Genomic DNA, 25,175 nt, shown 5'->3' on the forward strand with positions numbered 1-25,175 from the left:
AGCGTAGGATTTGGAAGCGAGAAAGGGGTAGAAGGATTAGAACCTAGAACTTCTAACTTTTAAAATTTCAATTTGAACTACTAGACGAAGTCTTCTCAATCAAAAAACTCCTTTACTGTTCATTGAAAACGAAGCTGAGGTGCTCACTCATTTTGAGCAATTCTTGGTATAACTTTAAGACAGTAATCTTCATTCATTTTAATTGAATGTGTTGAATGTGTCTCATTGTTTGCAGACACATCTTTGACGGTTGCTTGATATAAAGTTAAACCCTATTAGAACATTTTTTCGACTTTGTTATATAATTTTTTTTTGTTCTTAAAAATGTTCATCTTTTAGTCTAAACTTTGCTTAATTTTTTTTGCAAACGTTGGATGTTAATGTCCCAACAAAACTTTTATTTAATTAGACAGAGCAGACATTAGGTTCTTGAAACTCAATTTGAGCTAATGAAAAACATCCAATGTGACACAACACAATGGTTCCATCAACATATTAATTTTTCTCTTGTTGTTGATTAACCAAGATATCATGTGCCGGCTTGAAGTGAAGGCAAAAGATTTCTTTGTCTCTTTGATGCCCATTTTTTTCTTGATGAAAGATCAACAACTAATCCATATTCTCATTTTTCATAATCTACACGTTTCCCTTGTCATTATTGGGATGATGTTAAACTCTTTTCTGCTGATAATTGAATGTTTATGGTCCCAATACCGCGGCTGAAATGTCTCCTGTCAACTGTCAAGTGCTTAGAGAAAACCATGGGATATAAGTAAGCTTATTTGTGCTGATGGATTAGTTGTCCATTTTTGTGGTCCCAATATCGCGTCTACTTGATTCAGATTAGGCTGGTTAATTTGTTTGGACCTGTTTTTTATGAACGTCTTTTTGGAAATTCTAAGCATATTTTTCAACCACATATTTATTTTGAAGACAAATTTAGAGATATAGATGATACAGTTAAGATCTTTCTAAAAGCACCACCACAAAAACAACCATCCAAAATAGAGCTGGTATTGATATTAATTCTGTGGGCTAAATTTTACTTTGCACCCTTGAACTTGTGCACCATTTTCACTTTGAACTCTAAACTCTAATTTTGGACGCTTTGCATCTTAACTTCTCATATCTATCCTATTTAAGTCTAATTGATAATGTCATTATTTTGTCCAAAATTTTAGTTTTCATTAATATGGGCAAATGAGTAAAAAGTTTTGTTTTGTTAATAGTTTGGGCAAATCAGCCCAAAATTATGGTATATCATTTATATGGACAAATTAGTCCAAAACTTAACATTATTGGTAGGGGCAAATTAGTCCAAAATTTTATTATGGTATTAATAGGGGTATATTAGTCCAAAATTGAAATAATATTATAGTGAGAAGGTAAGTTTACAAAGTTATTAGAATAAAGCATTATTCTATTAATAAGAGCAAATAAGTCCAAATTGTTATCATCCCACCTTTTATTCATCTTGGGATAACTCATTGCACCTCTCTCGTGGAATTATCATATAGGAGGATTAATTGGTTAGGTGGGACGTATCATCCCTTGTATAAAATACAACCAAATATGGAATGACATAAAATTAGTAACCTAATCCCATATCATCCCATGAACCAATTTGTCATTAGGGTTTCCTAGTGAGATTTTTCTCCCTAAGAATTTTCTAGTGAGGGTTTGATCTCTTTTAGTTTTTTTCTTTCTTAGAATTTCTTTGTGAGAGTTTCTTTATTGTTTCTCATTTTTTTTTTTTGTGAAATTTGGGAGATTTCGTAGATCTAGAATTGCTCGTGCCTAATATGTCAATATAAATTTCTCTTTGGATTTTAAACAGTTATATATCATATTTGATCGTTAGAAAACATGTACAATTCTATTGGATTATAGTTATTCAACAGATACTTCTCTTGAAGTTTTAATGTTTATTGTTTATCAAATCAATTGTATAGAGTGATTTTTAGATTTATATGTTTCTGTGTCATGTTTGATTAATTTTTTTTTTTCTAATAGTACGTATATTGTAATGAATTATCCTTTCTATCCCAACAAAAGAAAAAAAGGTTAATATGATGGAATGAAAACATTCTGGAATAGGAAGACCAACTTATCCCATGCGACTACAACAAACTGCACTTAATTAAGTTAGGCATACTCTTGAACTAGTCAAATTCCAACATACTTATGTACCTTATCAAATCCCAAACTTCAATGTAAGCGGAAATTGACCTAGTTGTACGTTTTTTCTGTTTTCATTTCCTAAGTACTTGGACTTAGGGTAAAATATTTTGATACTAGTCTCACCACAAGAAAAGGGCCAGTCAAAAAATACAGTTTAAATTTAAAACAACTGAAAGTTTCGACCTCAAGTTAAAGTCAGCGGCTCAAAAATGAATCGGTTGTGTTGGACTTGTTCTACAGGTCTTGTTCTTATGGAATGTTGGACCAAGTATAATTTTGATTAGCACCTATTTAATTCCTTAATTGTTTTACTTAATTGTTTTTCGGTCCTCTGTGTTTCAAGCTACTCAGTTCTAAACAATTCAAGGATTTAAAGTTTCAATTTCAACACCTTCAGTGTCCTATAAAAATAGCTAGATTACTTAAAACGACAAAAAATTACAAAGGTTGGGGAAGGTTGGATTATGTAGTAAGGCAGGAGAAATTATAAATAGGAGATCCTGAATTTAAAACCTCTCACTTACCAAAAAAGACTAAAAAAATAAAAAAGTTAACATGAATTATATTGAGGAATTAGTTTTTCCTACACTATTACTATAAAAATTTTGTGCAACAAAGGCTTTCGATGCATACTGCATGTGTAAAGATCACGTAGGATGCGTCTGAATCTACTCACGTAAAAAACTTAATAACAATGATGGAGTTAAAAAAATATATAGTAACCCATATTTGAGATTAAAAACTTAGCCAAAGAATAGGTAAAAGAATTGAAGCCAAAAGTTATGAAATAAAACCAAGACAGATCAAATAAAACTGCTCATGAAATTAAAGAACCAAAACTACGAGAATGTCCTAAAAATTATTTGGATAGAGAGAATTTGGTTTGCAAAATTTATTCTCACAAATCCCAATCACCTTTTTATCTTCTCAATCATCTTTTTATCTCACATACACCACATCACAAAAAATGCTACAGTAAATATCTGAAATAAATCATCCAAATAAACTCTTATCCAAACAAACTCATTGAAACAATTGGATCATATCCATTGTTGAAAGAGCCTAGGTAAAATTGTCAGTCAAATAGTGAAGTCCTTTTTGATAAATTCTACCACAGTGCCTGTTTGGGACTTTAGTCTCTGAACCAGTCTTTAAGGACAAAATAAGCATGATACCATTGAGAGAAGAGACCAAAGTGCAAATTCATTGTTCCATCTCCACTTTGACACAACGGTAATGAAGTTGCTAGTCAACTGATGTGATATGACCTACATGAATTTTGGCCACTTCTTGAATTCTATCCAACAATTGAACCAAGTGTAACATTATATGGTCAAATCAACTGAGGACTTGCCTAACAATAGGGGTGATGTGATATATACATATAGATATATATATATATATATATGTATATATCCACATAAAACTGATGTGACATGAGCTACATGAATTTTGGGCACTTCTTGAATTCTATCCAACAATTGAACCAAGTGTAACATTATATGGTCAAATCAAACTGAGGGCTTGCCTAACAATAGGGGTGATGTGATATGTACATATATATATATATATATATATATATCCACACACACACACACAAACATATACATACATACATATGTGTGTGTGGATATATATATATATATATATATTCAAATAGTACCAGTAAAATGCACTTTATCAAGTCTTTCCAAAGCTCAAGCCAAAACGGTAAAGCATTCATACTTTTTTAGTTAAAAAAAAAGTCTTAATATTTAAAAAGAGAACAGCCCCAAAAAGAAAAAGATAAAGAAAAAGAAAACAAAGGCTAAAGGCAAGTACTATCTTTAAGAGGTTTTTACGAAATCATTAATGTCTTTGATGAGGAGTCTTTATCATTAACTTTGGTTAAACAAATATTTTTGTACTCAGATGAATGATTTGCTTTCACAATAAATTTTTTAGTTTATGGACAAGCTATTATCTATTTATACAATAACAAATGTGATATCACAATTCAGACAGTTTTAGAATCATACCAATAAGAAAGAACCTAGTAAAATCAAGTGACCGGTTCGAAAGCACAAGATTTTTTTTGTATTTATCCTTTTCCAGTTATTATCTAATTTACCTTATTGAGCTGATGGAAATGCAAGATCCCATCTTCCCTTGTATCTATTTACTTTTCATAATTAATTTTATATTTTCAAAATATAACACCTACAAAACCTATTCTACAATCACATAGAAATGGTTACATATAAGCTTGCCTGCTGGATCTTTTATGATGCTAATTGTACTAAACAATATTATTACTTCCCCTAATCTGTAGAAACTTACACATAACGAGATCTCGAAAACAAAGACCCCAAATTATGAATAACATAACAAAAAATAAAAAAAAAAGAATTTATTTTATGTACACTGGCGGTATGTATATTGTTACAGTTGATTGCTCAATTAAATAAAATTTTAATTTTAATTTAATATTCAAGTTAGTTGTCAAGCATCTAAGGTGATAGTATATACTCTATCTATATGTATAAGATTAATCAAAAAAAAATTCCATAAATAAGAAGAAAATAAACCAATTCTTATAGATACATTCTAAAATGTCCTTTGTTTGATTCCTTTTGCAATGATGAATGGTACTCAACTTCTCTGTCTCAATTAAAGTTTGCTATAATGCATTATGAAAATTAAATAGGAAAAATAGCAAAGAAAAGGAATGAGAATAATCAATAAGCAGACAAATGTGAATTATCCCTAAGAAAATAGAAAGATTAAAATAAAATAAAATAAAAAGTTGACACCCAAAAAGATGAATGGACGTACTCTGCCCACCGTTCGTTTGCTAACCAGCGTTGTTTGGTGTCATATGATAATGACTTCAATTGAAGGTTGACACCCAAAAAGATGCTTAGATATATACTTTTAATAAAAAGAAAAAAAAAAGAAAGAAAAAAGGAGCTTGGTTGTCGTTGGTAATGGAATGAAACGTGGGGAATAAGGGCAAAGAAGGTTGTCAATGGATAACGATTCATAAGTTGGCCACCAAAAAAAAATTGAAAAAAAATTGAGTCTAGAGTGCAAAATACACCATACAATCCCAACAAAATTGACATGTATCGACAGACATGAATAATAACTGCGTATTATACTCTTATTATGAAGTTGTACAAGTAATTTGTATGATGAATTATAACTGATTGTAAAAATGTATACTGTTTGCGTATACAAGTAATTTGCATGATGAATTACAACTGATTGTAAAGATATACATTGTTTCAAAGCAGTTGGCGATCCTTCCTGCCCTTCTCCTGAACAATATGCTTTTCAAAAAAGATTCAATTATGTGAAAATTAAGTGTGAAAACAATAAGTCATAGTCACTGATATTGAATGTGTTATACAAGCTTATAAAATCACCCTAAAATTTTGGTAGCCAGACAAATGTATATATAAAAGTTTCAAATTTGAGTTTCACAATTATGCAAAGGGTTTTTATCAGTTTACCCCCTTAAACTATATCCCAACTATCAGTTTAGTCCCTAACGTTAACTTTTAGTCGCTTAAGTCCTTGGACTAACGGTCAAACAGTTAGTCCAAGGACTTAAGTGACTAAAAATTAACGTTAGGAACTAAACTGATAGTTGGGGTATAGTTTAAGGGGGTAAACTGATAAAAATCCTATTTTATAATTCACTTAAAGAGATATGTTTAGATCCAACTTAATTATAAATTGACAAATATACCCATAAATTGCCCTGCTAACTAACTAAAGTTTGGTGAAAAAATTTATGACAAAAATACCCTCTCCTTGTGCTTTAAGTATAAAACAAGGATTAGAAAGCTTTTCTCTCCTCTATTTTCTTAAATTGTTTACAAAATTTTTTATTTTGCACAATACATTGTCAAGACATTGCAAATATGATGATATCGAAGTGTGGGATTTCATAACCTGTTTGCACGTCATCAAGCAAAGACAATCTTAGAAGGAAAATTTTATAGTTCTTCCATTATAAGGTTTATTTTTTCTCAAGTGATATGTTACTAAAAAAATTTTCCCTAGTGGTCCTTTTCTTTTCATAATTTTCCAAATTATAAGAACATGCCAGTTTTTCCAGATTGAAGCAATTCTCACATATTAGCAGGGCAATTTATGGATATATTTGTCCATTTATAATTAAGTTGGATCTAAACATGTCTTTTTACGTGAATTATAAAATGTCTTCTCATTTGACCGTTAGTCCAAGGACTTAAGTGACTAAAAGTTAACGTTAGGGACTAAACTGATAGTTGGGATATAGTTTAAGGGGGTAAACTAATAAAAACCCTTATGCAAACGTAGCATAATTTATTAGTTCATATCTCATTAAATATAAAACTGTCATCATTACCCACAAAGTATTATAACTTCAAGGTTAAGCAAAAACTTAGGGTGCGTAAATTGATCCTCAATGATGGATTAGTTCAAAAGATAAAAGTTACTGCTGACACGGAGAGAGACAAAGATTTTTCAAAAAAAAATTCTCATCTTCAATTTCCACTTTAAATTAGTTCATATGCCAGCAAACAGTTACTTTGTCATTGCTATCTTTAAAATGTGAAGCAAATAGTAACGTTCTTTAAACAATTGATGAAGTTCTGATTTGCAATTCTAGAACAGATTACAGAGATTTTATCCATAAAAGTCCAAGCTCAATTACTTAATTAGACATTGTCATGCTCATTGGTATATGATTCTTAACTAGATAAGGCATCAGTTGGATCTCATCCGTTTCATAAATTTAGAAGGGACTTAATGAGTAATCATGTCTTATCTCATGTTTGGTTCATTTTCAGGTGTACAAATTGGAGAATCATCTTTCACAATCTAAACTAAATTTCAGATTTTGTAGTATGACATGCATTCATATCCATTTGTATATTCATTCTGGTGTATATGAAAATTTAATTTTTGCAAAATCAATTATTTATGATGAAAAGGTTATCCGACCGGTCTTTTCTGCTCACATTCTATGGGAACAGAGCATGAGCTAGAGAGGCCTTTAGCTATAGGATAAACAAAAACCCTATAAAACTATTAGATTAATAATTGGGGATGACAAGTTCATAGAATAAAAGATTTCAAGTTTTCTTTATCCTTCTTTTAATCTAGAATGGTAATTCAAAGAATTGCCCTTATACTTGATATATTTGGATATGTTGCAAGCTAACAATTTTAGTTTTTGCTAGTTTGTCCAGGTTTGAATCTAACAAAATTGATTGTATGGATTTTATTCATAACGCCCTTGACATATTTGAACTAATGAACAGCCAAATCAATTTTTTTATAAGTATCCAGAAAGATGGAGGGAAATGGCTCTTTTGAGAGAACCTAAAATGAAAATCATTTTCTGAAAATGAAATCATATGCCTATATGAATATCTAACTGAAAGGCCTCCTTCATATTAAGATTAAAGATCCTGCGTTTCAAGTTGAAGGATTCCATGTCAAGAATCAAGGTGCAAAAATTTCAAACAGATGCCAATCAAGGTGGAAAGAAATAATGGGATGATTAGTTTCAATACTTGATTATCAATTTCATGCTAATATGACGACATGGGATTATTGGAGATAATTTTTTGAAGAACAAATGTAACATTTTTTGTGATATAATGCATGTGAGATAAAAAGATAGTTAAAAAAAATGTTTATGATATAATCAAATAGTTTTTTGGATAAATAATAAAGGGTCTGTCTAAGGAATGTTCATTTGATTTATTTCAAGTGTCATATTTTTGGAAATGTAAAATTAAGTAAAAAAATAGATAAATACAAGGGAGGATAGGTAAGATTAAATAGAAAAAGTATATAAATAAAATACAAGGTAATAATTATTAACATGTGCATATACATAGTAAGTTACATGAATTCTAGAAAAAAACCCAATAATAAATTATCCAAACAAATCCCTGTAATTAGTCAAAAAATGGAAAAGAGATCCAGTGTATTTATTGCGTGGGGCGAAGCTTCTATGATATAGTTGTATATTTCCAGTCCAAGCAATATTAAGATTTTTTTTTTTACTTTTTTTTCGGACAGAGGAGTATCCGGGTCACCGGGTAAACCGAACTTGACTAATCCGCCCGACCCGAGAGGAGAGGCCCCGTCCCCTCGAGCATGTTAACCCCGAGACTCAATCTCTGCTGGGGGAGATGGACAACGGTCGCTAAGAAGTTTCCGTGACCAAACGAGCTACCCAGGAGGGGCTCAAGCAATATTAAGATGACACTACTGTTTTCGACTCTTATTTACTGTAATTAGAGAATTATGGGACAAGTCAATTGTACATATCTAAAAGCCAAATTTGTTAAATTAATTTTGAATTTTGCTTGAGGTACAAATAATTTAATTTTTGATAGATGTAAAAGGTTTGTAAACATTAAAATTATGAACTAGATATGACCATTTCATCTAATAACATTGAAAGAAGATTTTAATGAAATTACGATGTTTTATCAAAAAAAAGTCACATGTAGATGAAATAGTAAAACATTGTCATATACATGAAAATCATTTCTTGGTATGCTAATTAACTCATCAAGAACAAAATTAAGCTGATACTCATGCAGCAATGTTAAAACATCCACCAGATTTGTTTTGCAAGTAAATAAACTAGAACATAAAGATTATCCAAATCCACAATTTATTACCACAGGTTTAACTGTATTATATACTGTAAAATAACATAAGTATAATCTTAGTTTAATGGTGTGTTTGATAAAAAACTAAAATATGAAAAATGAATTCATTACATTACAGAATTTTTACTGAATCTAATATATTTGAATATATACCACATTAAGTGATAAATGAATAACTTATCACTTATTGTTTGGAGCAAATTTTACTTAAAAAATTCAGTGTCATTTAATTAATTTAGATGTTATATTTTTTGTTATCAAATGCATCTGAACATATTAAGATTCGATTCCATTAAGTTTAAGTGATGAATTAGGTAATCAAACAGACCCTAAATATTTATTACTCTTCTCCATGTCCCATTCTCCTTCCTTTTGGTCCCTTTCCCTTTAAAACAATTTGAATTTAGAAAATATTTCTTTGTTTGGTTTAGCTATTTTCGGAGTATTTTTAAAATATTTTACTGTAACAATATATATAAAAAACTTTTACTATAAATGTTCTTAGTAGTGTTTTTAAAGATGTTTTTGAGACATATTTTGGGATATTTTTAAAGTTTAAAAATTTTTTAGGATATTTTTTTTAAAATTAACACTACCACGTACCACCGCCACCATTCCCTCTCTCCTTCTCTATCTTTCCCCTCTTTCTTCCTCCTCCATCCTTTTCCTCTCCTCTCCTTCCTTCCTCTTCCCTGCCACAACCCCGCCCCTCCCTCCTTCAATCTGGACTCGACTAAATCGCGATCACAATGATCGCGATCTAGTCGAGTCCATATCTGGTCGTGGCTAGATCGGGGTGGAGAGAAAGGGGTGGTGGGGTTGTGGCGGGAAAGGAGAGGAGAAAGGGAAGGGAGGAGGGGAGTGGAAGGGGAGCAGGAGGAAGAGGGAGAGGATGGTGGCGGTGGTGGTGATAGATAGAAGAAGAAATGGTGTAAATTTTATTTTTAAAAATTTTTTTTGTATGTTTGAAATTATTTTGATGTATTATATGGATGTGGTATTTTTGGAGTTATTTTTATTTGTGTACTACTATAGTACTGCATATGAAAAAATAGAGAATCCAAACAGAGGAATTGTTGTAACCAAAAGTAACGTTGGTCACCACCAAAAACTTTGAGTCTTGATGAGGTGGGAAATCAAAGATTCAAATCTTATCTCCCATCAATGTGTCACTATATGTTATTTTTTCTAAATTTATACGAATGCATAGTGTATCTGTCTAACTTAAATTTAAAGGTGTCTGGTAGGAGCAGGCTAAGCTGCCAAATTCTTCAGAGGCATTAAATGGTGAAAGTCAATTTTTCCAGCAAAAATATTTCCCAAAAGCTAAGTCCTTTTGGATAAAGAATATCATCTGTAGTGTCGTTTTCTGTCAGCAAGCAGCCATAGCTGGAAGGCCGATCTTGACGGGAAAAAATATCTTCAAGCAGCTAAAAAATTCAATTATCCAGTTAGGAGATTACCTAATTACCGGCGGCTTTATAGTCAAATGAACACAGAGAAGAATAGGCTGAAAAAAAAATCTCAATGCCATCTGTTTCAAATGTACGTTGCATTTTGTGACCCCAGCCCTCACGTATTCTGGATTTAAATTCCTTTTTTTTTCCCTTTTCTTAGATCCAACTCCTCCTTTATTAAGAAAAGTTCTAAAAAAAAAAATTTCTTGTTGCAATTAATTCACTTCTTTAAATTAATTGATTCTTTTTATTATATTTCTATTTCCTTAAATGAAAAATCTCAAAGACCTTTTTGCACGCATTCAGCTGGTTAGAAGAAAAATATATATAGTTGACCCTCTGGCAAAATGCTCTGCTTCCTACCCTTGGAATTGGAAGTTGACTTTTGCAAAAGTCGCACCAGTAATTGTTCCTTCTAATTCTTTTTTTTTTTTTTAAATATGTTGTTTTAGATTAATCTTTTTGTATATCATCAGTGTAATTTTTTTTTTCCCAAGCTGGATTTGGGTTCATGCAAATGCGTAATAAGAGTATTTGAAATTTCAATATAAGTTTACACAAATAAACCTGTTAGCGTTAAAAAAAATTTCGACAGATAGCGATGGAAAGATTAATTATTTCTTGTTAAATAGTTAATAACATGAAACAAATGAATTACCATAATTCTGATTGGAGCCCACAATTTAAAATAATATCTTAGTAGCCTAGAATTGTTTCAACCTCAAACATAGAATTTACTAATTGGATCCAATGATTGTTATTTTTTTTCCAATGATTGGTAATATATATATATATATATATATATATATATATATATATATACCTTTCCCTCTCTCTCCTTTTTTTTTTTAAAAAAAATTCCCAAATGGCTATCAATTAGGTTGGCGGTTGAGTAGTTTTGTACCTACCCTAAGGCTCAAATTCATTATTGCCTAGCCTCTGCATCTTCCTAATAAATTTCCCTTTTGCAGTTTTTTTTTTTTTTTTTGGAGTTTTGGTTTTTAAGCAATTTGCTATGGAAGTTCCTATTTGCAAGATTCAACCAAGGTTCAATTTTTCACTTGATCGAAACTCGTTTAATTGAACTGATGCTAGAATTACAAGAAAGAAGCCAAATAAAGAATAAATCTACATTTTATATTCTAGTTTTAATACCAATATTTTTCGAGCCATTAAAGCATGAAAATTAGGGATATTAATGTAGCAGCGGAACTAAATATTTTTTTTTATAGAAAAATATATTTTTTAATTGGGAGAAAATAGTTATAAGCAAAAATAAAATATAAGTCAATGGCCCCAATTTCTTTAATATCTTAGCGGCAACAAACTTAAGCATCATGAACAGTGCTGAAGAGGACATGAAACATTTCCAAAGCCTGCAGGCTCTAAAAATATCCTTTTAGTTGAAAAATAGAGAATATATATGTTATGTATATTATTAAAGGGCACCAAAAAAAGTTACCAATTGCCAACAAACAGCTGTTCTATCTTCTTTCTTTGGTGGTGTCAAATTACACTCATTTTCCTCAGTGAGGTGTCATCATGATTATAACATTCCAAAAGTTTTTATCACTTTGAGCAGAAAAAAAACTGTAATTTATTTTTTATTTTTGTTTAACTGATATATGGAGATCATGCCTGTTTCTTGCATAATATAATTTATAAATCAATAATAATATCCAATTTGAAATCCAACCTTGAATATAAACTAACGTATACATAAAGTTAACAAAATAATACATATTTAGAGTTCAAATATTAGAATTTAAATATATATATATATATATATACATATATCAACCCTTATTTTTAGTTACTTATCCACCAACAACAGTAAACAACGCGCACACACACACTATCCAAGGGAAACTCACGGCCCAACCCAAAAGACATGCTAACTTTCAGGCCACACCAAGGATCTTAAGTAGTACACACACATCACTCACGATCGACGTGGGATAGAGGGAAAGGGGGAGGGAAAATACCAAGACTATTGCCCAAAGGCCTCACCAACGGCTTTTAACCACTTCATAATTTTCCTTATCCACCAACAACCGTAAACAACGCGCACACACACACACACTACCTAAGGAAAATCTACGGCCCAACCCAAAAAAAGCATGCTGACTTTCAAGCCACACCGAGAACCTTAAATAGTACACACACACTACTCACAATCGATGTGGGATAGAGGGAAAGGGGGAGGGGATTATTTTTTAGTTACTTATGCATTGTTACTTGTTAGTAAAGATTTCAACCCCTCTCCTCTAGAATTTTTTTTTTTAAATTTCAACCATCTTCGAATTGTTTGTGACCACTTTTATCCAACAACATTTTTTTTACTACTAATATCCATTGCATTTTAAAATATTTCTGAAGTAAAATACTTCATCTTTGGGACAAAAATGACGATATTAAGACAAAACAGATTGTGCATGCAAAAATAATTAAAGGCAGTAGTATCGCGCAAACTTCTTCATGCTATGTCATCTGGGTGACGACAGCCCTTACGTAAGACTGACACTGCAAGCAAAACTCCAAAACAAGCAAATGAATGTTCTTGTGTAATTCCTTCTCCAACAAGAACATTAAAAATGAAAGTTCTTGTGCAATTTCTTCTTCAACAAGATCCTTAAAAATGAAAGTTCTTGTGTAATTCCTTCTTCAACAAGAACCTTAAAAATCTATTTCAAAGCGTGTATCATTTCAAATAATTACTGTAGTATTTTTTGAGATGTGATGTATGTGAAATAAAAAGATAGTTGGGAATATAAAAAGGTGGATCGAAAAATGTGTTTATGATGCAAGCGAGATATTATTTGAAAAAATTTGTTAGTCAAACAATTATAAACCTGCAAAACTTGTTTCTTCTTCTTCTTCTTCTTTTTTTTTTTTTTGGAGCAATAAGTGAAAACATGTTTAGGCATTGTTAATTTGTAAAATCATAACAGAGATAAATTCGGATTATGTGTCATGCATCTAATGGTGAAAGTATGTACACCGTCAGTGCATAAATTAAAGATTAATCGTTATATATATAGATAAAAAAAAAGTTTGCATCTTGATTTTTTTTTTCTTTTGTTCATATTCATTTTGTTTGGAATTTAGAACATGAAATATGAGTGCCTATTAAGATATCTGAAGAGAGAAATTTTGTTGCATTCCATGACCTCTTAAGCTCAACAATTTAGCTAACATGTCCAATGTTTGGCTTCCATTTAATTATGTCAAATCAATTTGAAATAGGTGTTTAATGTTCCTTTGACTTTGTCTAATTTTAACTTAACATCGTCTGTTTTTGACTTAAAATACTCCTTTATGTGTAATTAGCAAGTTAACCAAAGAATCAATCAATTTAGTCACAATCATGACCCGACCACTTATACCTCAATTTGACACTGCGTGGGAATCTTATAGTATGAATACAACATTAAGATTCATGAATGTGTCGAAAAGTAAAAGACTTTCTTGCAATTAACTCACTCAAATACAAAGCTCATTCAAATACATCATAGGTTATCCTCAAGTTTAAGAAAAGAAGGTGGCAATAAATAAATCCAAGACGCGGATTAAGGTATAAATTGTTGCTGTCCAATCCTTCCCAACTAGCAAAACAGCTACTGCTTATTAGAAAAAAGAAAAACAGAAACATATTTTTTTTTCTTCTGGTTCTATAAGACGTGAAGTGAATGCTGAAAAGAAAGGATTTAATTAAGGGTCAAATTAAGAATTAAATAATCACCTGACCTGATAAATACGCTTATAAGAACTTCAAAAGTTACAAAGGTGAACCAAAAAGGAAGAGATACGTTGGAGAATTGAACTAAAAAAATTTCACAATCACCTAGGCTCTGTTTGGATCCCCTGTTTTTGGAGTATTTTTCAAAAACTAGTTTTTTAAATACAATAAAAATTTTTAAAAAGTATTCTAAAAGGTCATCTAAAAATTAGTTAATTTTTTTTAAAAAAATTTTTAAAAATATCTCAAAATATATTTTAGAAACTCTTCTACTCTTAAATATCCCAAAATATTTTCTAAAAATATTCCAAAATATACTCTAAAAACTCTCTGCTACAGCAAAGTTTTTCAAAAATACCTCCCAAAAACAGCTAATTTTTGTCTCTACCAATTTGAGCAGGATCATAAGAACAAAATTAAAAAATTAAACATATTTCGACTATATTGAAAAAAAAAAAAAAAGGAACCCCTCATGCATGCCTGCAAACTGTATGGTCCCAGCAGCCTACTTGACACAAATTTATATACTATTGTTTTGTTGTTAGAAGCTCCTCTTCTCTGCAGAGACAAAACAGACCTTCATCCGCATTGGGACTGCATGGGATTGGAAGCGCAGCGGCCAATGCAGATTCTGTTCATTCTTCTTTGGTTTCTGATTACTGACTTTTGCATCAGGAGGCAATCATATAATCCCAGAAAAAGCCACTTTCACTTATTACAAAAAGTTTCCTGCCATAATTGACAAAATTTTTGGCACCCAAACCACTACAAGGTGGTAGTTTGTACTTTGTAGGGATAAAGTTATTTAAAGAAATTCTCTGTTTTTAATATTTATTGTAATATTTTGTTGTGATGAATATATATATATAAATATGTAGAAAAATATGATAAAAGTATAAAAATATATTAGTCAAAAAGCGTAAGTGACAAGGCGACCGGTTAAATTTTTGTTTGTTATACTTCTTTTTTTTTTTTTCATATATAAGATTTCGAACTCCGGATTTACAAATCGAAAAGTTTTTTGTTACACGGGATCTGCTTGATTTTTCATATACACGTGTAATATACTTAAACAATTAAACGCGCTCGCATAACAAGTCTTTACGGTGACAGCGTACAAAAAATTATTTCATGCCGAAACGTTCCATTTTGGATTTGTGGTCATCAAGCAACTAACATAAGATTAACATTCTAAAGCTGCTTTGTCATAGATAGACATACCTACCTACTACTTTTGTGCTAATAAACAGTTCTCATTACCAATAAACCAAAAGAAAAACACCAAAAAAGAAAAAAACAGTTGTTTGTGAATGAACGCATGGAGTCGGAATCCGTCCCTTCCATTTGATGCATCTGAATTTACACTTCGCTAATGCCGATTCCACACGTGACCCCCACCCCCCCTCACTACTTTTACTAGGTCGGTACTCGCCATCACATCCCAATTTCTCTTTTTCTCTTGTCAGTACTTCAAAAATTGACAAATACGCGTAAAAGGTGAGTGAGGCAGCACAAGCACGCGAACTACTGCACAAAAAAACACTTGCCTCTTCATCATGTTGTTGTTCTTTGTAGTTTGTACTGTAACTTTTGTTTTCGAATTTATTTATATATTTAGCAAGCTTACGAATAAATGGGTTTTTTTTTTTTTTATTGAATGGTTCAATCTTTTGCTTCATTGGATGTGAAGAGGATTATTGAAACCCTATAACGCAAGGAAATTGTATAATTATTTATGAATGTTTTCAAAAGAAGCATTGCTCTGGAGGAAAAAAAAAAGAATTTTGATAAAAGATATATAATTTATTACTGTATTTCCTAAGAATTAAGAGGGCTCTTGAAAAGAGCAATTTAAATGTGTGCTTTGAAATGATTGTATTTAACTTATGCTACAAAATAAGTAAAATCATTTGTAGAGTACTTTTGTGGATAGTTCTTTGTATTAATAAAAATGTAATTGAAAGATGTAAGTCGTAAATTTTTTAAAAGAGTATTTTTGGGAAATATATCATTCAGGGAACATAAAATTATTTTTAACGTGTATGCTGACGCTCTCGTATTTTTCAGACTTTTTTAACAAAAGACAAGAAAAGGTACTTTCTAGTTTTTCTAGAGCATTTTTTTTCTAGATAAAAAAATGAAAATTCTCAAAGAAAAAGGGAAATGAAAATGACCTAACATAACCCACACCACCATAGTTATTAAATACTTATCAAAAGAAAAACCCAAAAACTATTACTACTAATATCCTTTCTCTCTAGGAAAAAGCCACGTCAGCCTCCCCCTCGCTCATCCAACCACCGCCTGCCGTCCCTAACTTGCTGAGCTGTTCCTCACTGTGGCCTTCCCATTGGCTTGCCCCACCAGAGCCCCACACCCCTCAGTTTTCACACACACTCACACACTTTTCTCTCTCAATTTCACCGTCACTCTTCCATAAGGCCCTTTTCTTTTCTTCTTCAACTTTTCTTCTTCTACTCCACTAAACTAATTTCTATATATGTAAATATAAATATAATACTTGAAAAGGTATAAATAAATAAAATACTATATATATATAGAGATATTGAAGAGTTATTATAGATTCACTACTCTGCTTCTTCTGGTAGTGAGGTTTTCCATTTTCTTTTTTTTCAAGAGAAAGGGGAAGAAAAATGCCTGCTTGGTGGGGGAGAAAATCCACAAAATCCAAAGACCCACAAAACAATTCACAGAATTCTTCAGGCAGCAGCAACAACAAAGCAACTTCAATCAAGAATGACAAGAGAAGGGTTGGGAGAACAAAGGATCAAGGCAGTAATAATAGTCCTAGCAGCAAGGATAATAGGCCCAGGAGTTTTGATGAGGTTTCTGGGATAGATTTTGCAAGAACTTCTCCGAGAAAAAGCCCTGATTTTGGTGGTGGCGCATCTGGGTTTTCTGGGTTTGATTCATCTTCATCTTTGGATAGAGTTTATCCGCTTCCACGACCATCAGTTTCTTCAAATGATCAGAGTCATGGTGGTGGTGTTGGTGGGGTGGTTGGATTGGGTTCGGGATTGGGATCTGCCTCTCTTTCTGGTTCTAGTGTTAGCTCATCTGCCTCCTCTGATGATCACTCCAATCTTGATCATGGTCAAATGGCTTTTTTCAGGTAGGAGAATGAAAAAGATTTGATTTTTGGTTTTTGTTTTTTCTTTTCTATTTTGTTGGTATTGTTCATAAGGCGTTTTCTCTGAAAACATTATTGGAGTTTTCGGTTGCTCTTTTTTTTCGTTGATTGTTATTCAGTACTAGGAATTTATTGGTCAAAATCCAATTTTAGTCCAGCGATTTTAGGTTCAGAAGTGATTCTGAGGGTCTTGATTGTGTTTAATTATCAGAGGATGGAATTTTATGTTGGGACCTCGGTCAAATGAGAGGGGGAAAAAGCAGAGGATAATTATTCAGTACTAGGAATTTTCTGTTTTTAGATTTTTTTTTTTTTTAGTTTTTTGGTTAATCAATTTTATTGCTTTTTGATACAGATGAAAGTTATGGAATAATAATCTCAGCTAAATTTTAACTTGGTTCTCTCTCTTTTGCGGCCTAAGGCGTTGACCTTGGGTGAGAGGAAGGTTGAAGCAGGCTGAGATTGCCATTGTTTTTCAATATCTTGTTTTTAGATTATTGGTTGGATTTTCGGTGATTTTCGTTGTTTTCTTGGCCTGCTGATTTTGCTGATTTTTGTTTCAACTACTCGGTATAATTTTCCTCTTAGATTTTTATCTGCATAATTTCACGCCTTTGGAGAAGAACTCAAAACTTCAACAAGTCCTCCTTCTATAGCACAGGTTGATATTATCAACATGATCAGTTTTAAGGAGAGCAATATAGTGCTAAAAACTCACAAACAGTTGTCTGAGCAATATTTTCTACTGCTACCTGAGCTTAGTTGTTCCACGCTTGTGTTTCATTCTAGAGGACAAGGGGATGGAAAGTTAAGTCAGCTACCCAGTCCGGGCCCTGCATCAAGGGGAGGCACTACCACCACATCACCTCTTCATCCACGACTTTCCGGTTTAAGTTTGGATTCGCCCACAGGCAGACTGGAAGATGGGAGGGGTGAATGTCACCGGCTGCCACTTCCACCTGGTTCTCCAACTAGTCCTTCTGCATTGCCAATGCCAAGAACTTCTGGAGTGACTGAATGCTCAAGTAATAACTTGTCAAAATGGAAGAAAGGAAGACTTCTTGGAAGAGGCACTTTTGGGCATGTTTATGTTGGATTTAATAGGTAATGAAGCTCCACTGATGATATGATTAACAAGGACAAGATTTATTCATGTTCATTTTGACCTTTTATTTTTTCCTTGGAAAATATTAGGAATGAGTAAAGATGGGAGCTTTAAATTTGCATTCAGTTGGAAGTTAGACTACTGTTGCGTTTTTTCCTATGAACATGGGCTATATACGCTTGTATATCAAAAAGCTTGAAAATGATCAGTATAACTATTGAATAATTGAAATGATTTGTGTGGTCAAATGGTAGTTGACTTGTGCCTTTTGGTGAAACTTACAGTGAGAATGGGCAAATGTGTGCAATAAAAGAAGTGCGAGTTGTTGCTGACGATCAGTCATCAAAAGAATGTCTCAAGCAATTAAACCAGGTGCCAATTAATTTGTTTTAAGTAATTATTTTCCAGCTACTGTAATCCCATAGGACTGCAGATTCCACATTACATTGCTTTGGTCAAAGTTCCTTTTGTATCTTGTGTTTGCTTCCCTGATGATATTTGGAATCACTGATGAATTTAACCCTTTCAACAGGAGATCATGTTGCTGAGTCAACTTTCGCATCCAAACATTGTCCAATATATTGGAAGTGAGTTGGTATGAATAAGTATCTTTCGCTTCATATCCAATAACTTCGAGATTTGATTCTGGGTGCTTACTTGCACATGTAACTGTATTAACAGTCTTTTCTCAATGTGCCTGTTCTTTTGCTCAATGCTAATATTATGGCTGTCAAAATGTAGCATGCAGTGACTCAAATTTACTTTTCTTTAGGGTGAAGAAACATTGTCAGTTTACTTGGAGTATGTCTCTGGGGGTTCCATCCACAAATTACTGCAGGAATATGGACCATTCAGGGAGCCTGTTATTCAGAACTATGTTAGGCAAATCCTTTCTGGACTTGCCTATCTGCATGGAAGAAATACAGTGCACAGGTGATTCAATTTCTGCCTCAATATTGCTTGTCTGTACACCATGCTTGAAATTCCAGCTTTGTTGAAGGGTCCATCTTTTTTGCAGAGATATTAAAGGGGCGAACATATTAGTAGATCCTAATGGTGATGTTAAGCTTGCAGATTTTGGCATGGCCAAACATGTAAGTTTTACCGTTGTTTTTCGACTAAATACTTGTATGCAAGCTCAGCTAATTGGACACCTTGCTGTAAACCAGTTTAGCAAGTTGAAATTATGGTTGACTCTATTGACTGGTATAAGCGTGTAAACATCTTTGGAATTGATGGTATACTATATAAATGAGCGATATCTAATTTACTTCTTGTCCTGTAAAGAAAAGATGTACAGCTGAAAACAAGCAGTCAATAGAGACAAGAAACACTTTTTTAGTGAAAAAATTAATCTAAAAACTCTTTGCCATTAGGAACATCTTATTAAACATTCCATTTTTATATTTAATATCTTTGCGTTCATTCTCTGCAAAACCACAAAAAGCATTTTTAGAATGCCAATTAAAAGTATAAAGTGAGCAACAGAATGATGAACATGGGAGTAACAATGTTCATAATGATAACCAACTATAATGGGACCATATTTCTATTACCTCGATTACTTGATATATCCCCTAATTCTGTGTTACTTTCAAGCAGATAACGTCTGCTTCTTCGATGTTGTCCTTCAAAGGAAGTCCTTACTGGATGGCACCTGAGGTAACCTGCTCTACTTCTACTGCTCCTCCTTCCTCCAGAACACAGTGATTTCACTGTGGATTTATCTTGTGGAATCCATAACTTCATATAACATTTTCTGCCTTCCTTCTCTGCTGCGTTATTTCTTATCAGCAAGAATTTGTCAAGAGTTCTTGACGTATGATTTTGCATAATTTCAGGTTGTTATGAATATAAATGGTTACAGCCTTGCAGTTGACATTTGGAGCTTAGGATGTACAGTTCTTGAAATGGCCACATCAAAACCACCTTGGAGCCAATATGAAGGGGTGCGGCACTTGACTTGTTTAGATATATCTTGGTCAAGTTGTTTTACTTTAGTTGTCATAGGCTAAGAGGTTTTCGTGTTATTTATTTAACAGGTAGCTGCAATATTTAAAATTGGAAACAGCAAAGATATGCCAGAAATTCCAGATCATCTGTCTAATGATGCAAAAAGTTTCATAAGGTCATGCTTGCAGCGGGAACCCAGTCAACGTCCCACAGCTGTACAACTATTAGAGCACCCTTTTGTTAGAGATCAAGCTATACCTAGAGTTTCAAATGTGAACATAACTAAGCAAGCCTTTCCTCAGGCCTTTGATGGAAGCCGCACTCCGGTAACCACTTCAGATTGCTTATTGACGTTGTTAAGTTATTCAATTCAAATTTTCACACATTAATTAATTTATTTATTTTGCTAAAATATCCATAATAGTTTTTCTGAGCCATGTTGACAAGATCTTGGTAGTGGTTAAAGAGAGTAGTTTGAGGCAAAATAAAGTTCCATTTTAAATGTCCAACTAGTAGATGTGCTGGTTGTCGAAGTACATGTCCAGCGGAATTTTTTTCCCACTGTTTGTTGATTGTACTCCATCTTGATGCCCTGATCCATGGAATGCTCGATTTGTGGTCTAACAGTAGGGTGGATTATACTGAGAGTGATGATAAGATAAGCTCCCTGGTTGTATTTTCCCTTCAATGCTTGTCAGTTTTTAAATATTCTTGTTCAGGCTTTTCCGACATATTTTAGTTACTCAGCATTTGATCATATGTCAGACGCTCGAGGAGTAAAATATGTGTTTATATCTCGTCGAGAGTTTGAAAGGTGTTATTGCTCCAAACTCGTGTCATCTTCTGTCTTTTCTGTCTAATAAGACAATCATCAGTCTTTCGCTAAGTGCTCCATTTTTCTTTTGAAATCAGACTGCCCTTGAATTGCGTGGAAGCCGAAGCAATATTGGTCCTGAAGATTATACATCAAGACAAGTTCTCACTGTCTCAAGAGGAAATATCAGCCCAAGGTACCTCACTGCTGTACTGGAATGTCATGCTATTTAGTCCCTTTCCGATGAAGTTTAATGTCTGAATAACATTTATTTTTCTGATGTCCATAGGGAAAATGCAAGAACAATAACATCCTTACCAGTATCTCCATGTTCAAGTCCATTACGCCAACATGGTGGATCGTATAGGGGTTTTCTTTCTCCTACACACCCATCTTATGCTTTTGCTGGTCAAAGCACATATACATCAAACGATTACTCGATGTTCCCCATGAGGCCTAACTCAAGAAACATTCTTGAGCCATGGAATGAAGCCCCGCAATTTAGAGCTCAGACACCTGGTAGAACGATAAGAACGCGACCGATTTTGTAGAATTGCGCGCAACCAGAGACTTTTGCCTTCCTAAGCATGCCCGATGCAGTCAAGAATGTGCGTCTTGGAAAGGGAAGAGGTTGGGGAGTCTCTCATATGAATTGGTTAGTGGAATGAGAGAATTGTAGTTTTGGGAGTTGTTTGTATCTCTATCACTGATAGCAAAGTTAAAGAACATATATTGGGGTGCCAGGACCTTTCGTCTGCAGGGTGGGGATAGTGATATGATTCAACAATCTTTTGTTCTTGAATACAATGTAAATAAAAGGGCGCTATAGTGTTTAATCTCTGTTGTATATTCCTCGATCTCTCGAGCCATATTAAACTGCTGGCTGAAATTTCTTGTATGGATCCTTTTGACATAGTTTTCATCCTAGGGTCAGAATGAGAGATGGATACTTTCTTTGCCTTTTTTATGTGTAGCTCAATTTATCGTCAGGCCATTCTAGAGCCTTGGCCCATTAGGTCCTTAATGTAAATTTCAGGGGCGAAAACAGAAAGAAAAACAAAAGCAAATGAACTGAACCAAATCAAACCGGAGTAGCACAGTTGTAAATTGCACTCAGATCCTCTTGTTTCTAACCAGGGCAATTTCTGCAATGACACAGTTGTTTGCATCTTTTGGATAAGGATGTCAATAGGATTCCATGAGCTGGGTTCTGGCAAGTCCAATCCGGACTCAGAACATAAATGGGGCTTTCGGATTCGAGTTTATGTTAAAACGCACAACTTCATCTTTTAATATGAGTTTTGAGTTTGTATCAAGCTCGACCTAAGCTCCTGATTAAGTATATTATTATATATAATATATTAATATTTATGAATTATTATAAATAAATAAATAAATATATATATATACAGAGACACACACACATATATATATACATGTGATAATAACACAAACCTCTTTTGAGGTTTCTCCTAATATCACTTGGCACCTCTGAACTTTTAAAAATATCGCTTACCTCCCCAGGCAATTGCAAAAAGACTATATTAATCCTCACTTGATATATGATACACACATCAAATAAATGGAACTCAAAAAGTAAAAAAAAAAAAAAAAAGATACAAAAGTCACTTTCTTCTCTTGCTCCCTTCTCCTTTTTCCAACATTTTCTTACTCTTTGTTTTGGATGACTATGCAATTTTTTATTTGTAAATTATAGTAAATTGAGTTTTGTTTATATTTTACTTTTTTGTGATTGTGATAGAATGGGGTATAATTTTTATTTATTTTGAGTTACTTTTTATAATGATCAGTACAATTTAAAGGTTTGGGCATGAGTTGAGAAGAAGTTGAAAAAAAAAAATATAATGTTCATAAGAAATTAGTTTTGAATATATAGAGTTAAATTGATGCTAGTATATTTCTTTATAAATATTTTTTGTTTTTTAAATTTGTATTTTTATGGACTATAGCATTATGATGTAGAAGTACTACTAGAGATTATTTTTTAGGTGATCTTTTTATTAGAGTAAACAAAGTGACTTTGGAGTATTTTTATTTAGCAAGTAAAAGGTACTTTAGAATTTTTAAAATTTTATTACACAAATAATAAAAAAAGAGAGGTAAGTGATATTTTTAAAATCTTAAAGGTGTTAGGTGATATTAAAAGAAACTTCAGGGGAGGTTTCTGACAATTACACTTAAATACTCTCTAAAATTAAAAATTACAGTCACCTCCCTTTGATGGGCACATTTGATAAATATTGCAGCCCCTATCAGTAAAAAAAAGTTTAAAAAGTGGGAAAAGGTATTGACACACAAGTTTTTGCCAACTTTACCCTCTTTATATTCTGGGTTATTATCACTTTACCCTCTTTACATTTGGTGTTACTATCAATTTCTCCCTTAACGTTATCTTTTAGTCACTTTACCCCCAAAACTAAATGTCAAATTTAACGGAGTTTGTTAATTAAAGTGAAAAAACATGTTTAACCCTTAAAATTATTATCACTTTGCTCCCATAAAATATAGTCTCATTATCAATTTACCCCCTAGAGTTAGTTTTTAGGCAATTTATCCCACCATTAAACTAACTTAGCAAGTTAAAAAAACTTTAAAAGAAAATATCCTCCTCTTTGCATAATAAAAATAATAAAAAATTTTGAGTGACTCTTTTCCTTTTTAGTATCAAGAAAAAAAGTCAGAGTATTAATTTCTTTCTTCTTGGCAGTCTTATTAATATTGAAAAAAATAGAAAGATGGAGAGAGGGAGAGGGAGGGGGAGAGCAAGAGAGAGAGAGCTCAATTCTTTTTTTTTTTTAAATTACAAATAAGAAAGAATTAAATATTTTTATTATTTTAAATTTATTTCACTTTTTTGTTTACCACCAAATTCCAATCCTAATCTCAATAACCTTAAAATAATATGATAATGTTAGATTTTTCTTTATTTTCTTTTTTTGTAAAATCTAATTTTTTTGTCTCCTTCTTCCTATCTCCTTTTCTTTTCCTAGTATTAATAAATGTGAAAAAAAGAAATTTGAGAAAACCCTTTTATTTTTATGTTTTTTGATCTCTTAAAGTGAAAGATGGAAGAATAACCATTCCAACTTTTTATTTTTAATTATATATAAAAGGGTAAATACATTTAAAATTTTTTGACCATACTAGTAAGATTAATGAATTTAGGTAAAATGCCTAAAAAATAATGTTAGGAACTAAAGTGATTGTATCACTATAATCTAAACGAATAAATTGATAATAACAATGTAGTAATGCTATAAAATAAGAGGGTATTTTTGTCCAAAATTTCTTAACATGTTAAGTTGAATTACTTATGAGGGTAAAGTAACTAAAGGATATCATTAAGGGGTAAATTAATAGTAGTGATATAGTTTAAGGGGGTAAAGTGATAATAACCCTTATATTCTGAACAAAACATTTACCACTTTGTTTATAAAATTAATTAAAATAGGGAAAAGGAGATGAAAGCAATAGTGATCCTCTCAGTATAGCAAAGAGTACACATGTAATTCTGCACTTTTGACTGTTAGAAGCAGGAAGAGTTAGGCATGTTGCAACGGCTCTATCAATTGGAAGCAATTAAATTTCATCAATCGAAAAACTGATAATGGAAAATTTGAGTTTACTTGCTATATACATATTCATACAAACTGTAAAATCGATTTGATTAATCCACAGTCATGCAACATTGTACCACCAACATGCATAGCCTCAGTAGTTATGTAGTGATGAAACCAGAAGGCAAATGCTTGGTGGACACATTGTAGTGACAACACCTTTTGCATGCTAGCTTATGAATTTCAGCTTTGAGTTTCCAAGATTGTAGGTCCATTTTGTATAGTTGCATATGCCTATTAAACATATAACTGGAAAAATAAGTCCAATAGAAGCCTTAAACAGCATAAAAACAAGTAAATATGTTCCATTTAATTACATGTCCATACTAAGCAGTCCAAGCAACAAAAGAAGATAGTTTAAAGACTACCATGTGGGCCACAACACTGATACATATGCAAGGCAATCCGTAGAACACAAAAACACCATCTCAAACCATCAGTTAAGATGGTGAGGATTGCCTAGCCTAAG

The 25,175-nt window shown here is 32.3% G+C and overlaps 1 protein-coding gene across 4 annotated transcripts; it reads left to right on the forward strand.

Moving 5' to 3' along the window:
- Window positions 1-16,574: 16,574 nt before the first annotated feature.
- On the forward strand, window positions 16,575-21,904 carry LOC113698654 (mitogen-activated protein kinase kinase kinase 3). 4 transcript variants are annotated; one of them, XR_011817882.1, is made up of 11 exons: window positions 16,576-17,178; window positions 17,986-18,300; window positions 18,586-18,673; window positions 18,834-18,896; window positions 19,074-19,234; window positions 19,320-19,395; window positions 19,904-19,963; window positions 20,143-20,250; window positions 20,344-20,580; window positions 21,020-21,264; window positions 21,358-21,904. XR_011817882.1 is itself a non-coding variant. In XM_027218540.2 (11 exons), the coding sequence occupies exons 1-10, from the start codon at window positions 16,700-16,702 to the stop codon at window positions 20,882-20,884; spliced, it is 1,590 nt and encodes a 529-aa protein (XP_027074341.1). In that variant the 5' UTR covers window positions 16,576-16,699; the 3' UTR covers window positions 20,885-20,924; window positions 21,020-21,211. The 4 variants fall into 4 exon arrangements, 3 of the variants coding, with proteins under 3 accessions (XP_071914272.1, XP_027074341.1, XP_027074337.1); XM_027218540.2 differs by lacking the exon at window positions 21,358-21,904 and adding an exon at window positions 20,882-20,924 and having other exon boundaries at window positions 21,020-21,211; XM_027218536.2 differs by having other exon boundaries at window positions 16,579-17,178; window positions 21,167-21,264.
- Window positions 21,905-25,175: the final 3,271 nt, after the last annotated feature.

This window comes from Coffea arabica, chromosome 7c (genome assembly GCF_036785885.1).
Source record: "Coffea arabica cultivar ET-39 chromosome 7c, Coffea Arabica ET-39 HiFi, whole genome shotgun sequence".
In the NCBI taxonomy this organism is placed as follows: Eukaryota; Viridiplantae; Streptophyta; class Magnoliopsida; order Gentianales; family Rubiaceae; genus Coffea; species Coffea arabica.

What these genes read in the sequence shown, in the direction of transcription:
- LOC113698654 (XM_027218536.2), top strand. Translation starts at nt 16,700, where the DNA reads ATGCCTGCTTGGTGGGGGAGAAAATCCACAAAATCCAAAGACCCACAA. An exon ending in GTTTATGTTGGATTTAATAG is followed by an intron (nt 18,301 to 18,585) that starts GTAATGAAGCTC and finishes TGAAACTTACAG; the next exon opens with TGAGAATGGGCAAATGTGTG. An exon ending in AATATATTGGAAGTGAGTTG is followed by an intron (nt 18,897 to 19,073) that starts GTATGAATAAGT and finishes ACTTTTCTTTAG; the next exon opens with GGTGAAGAAACATTGTCAGT.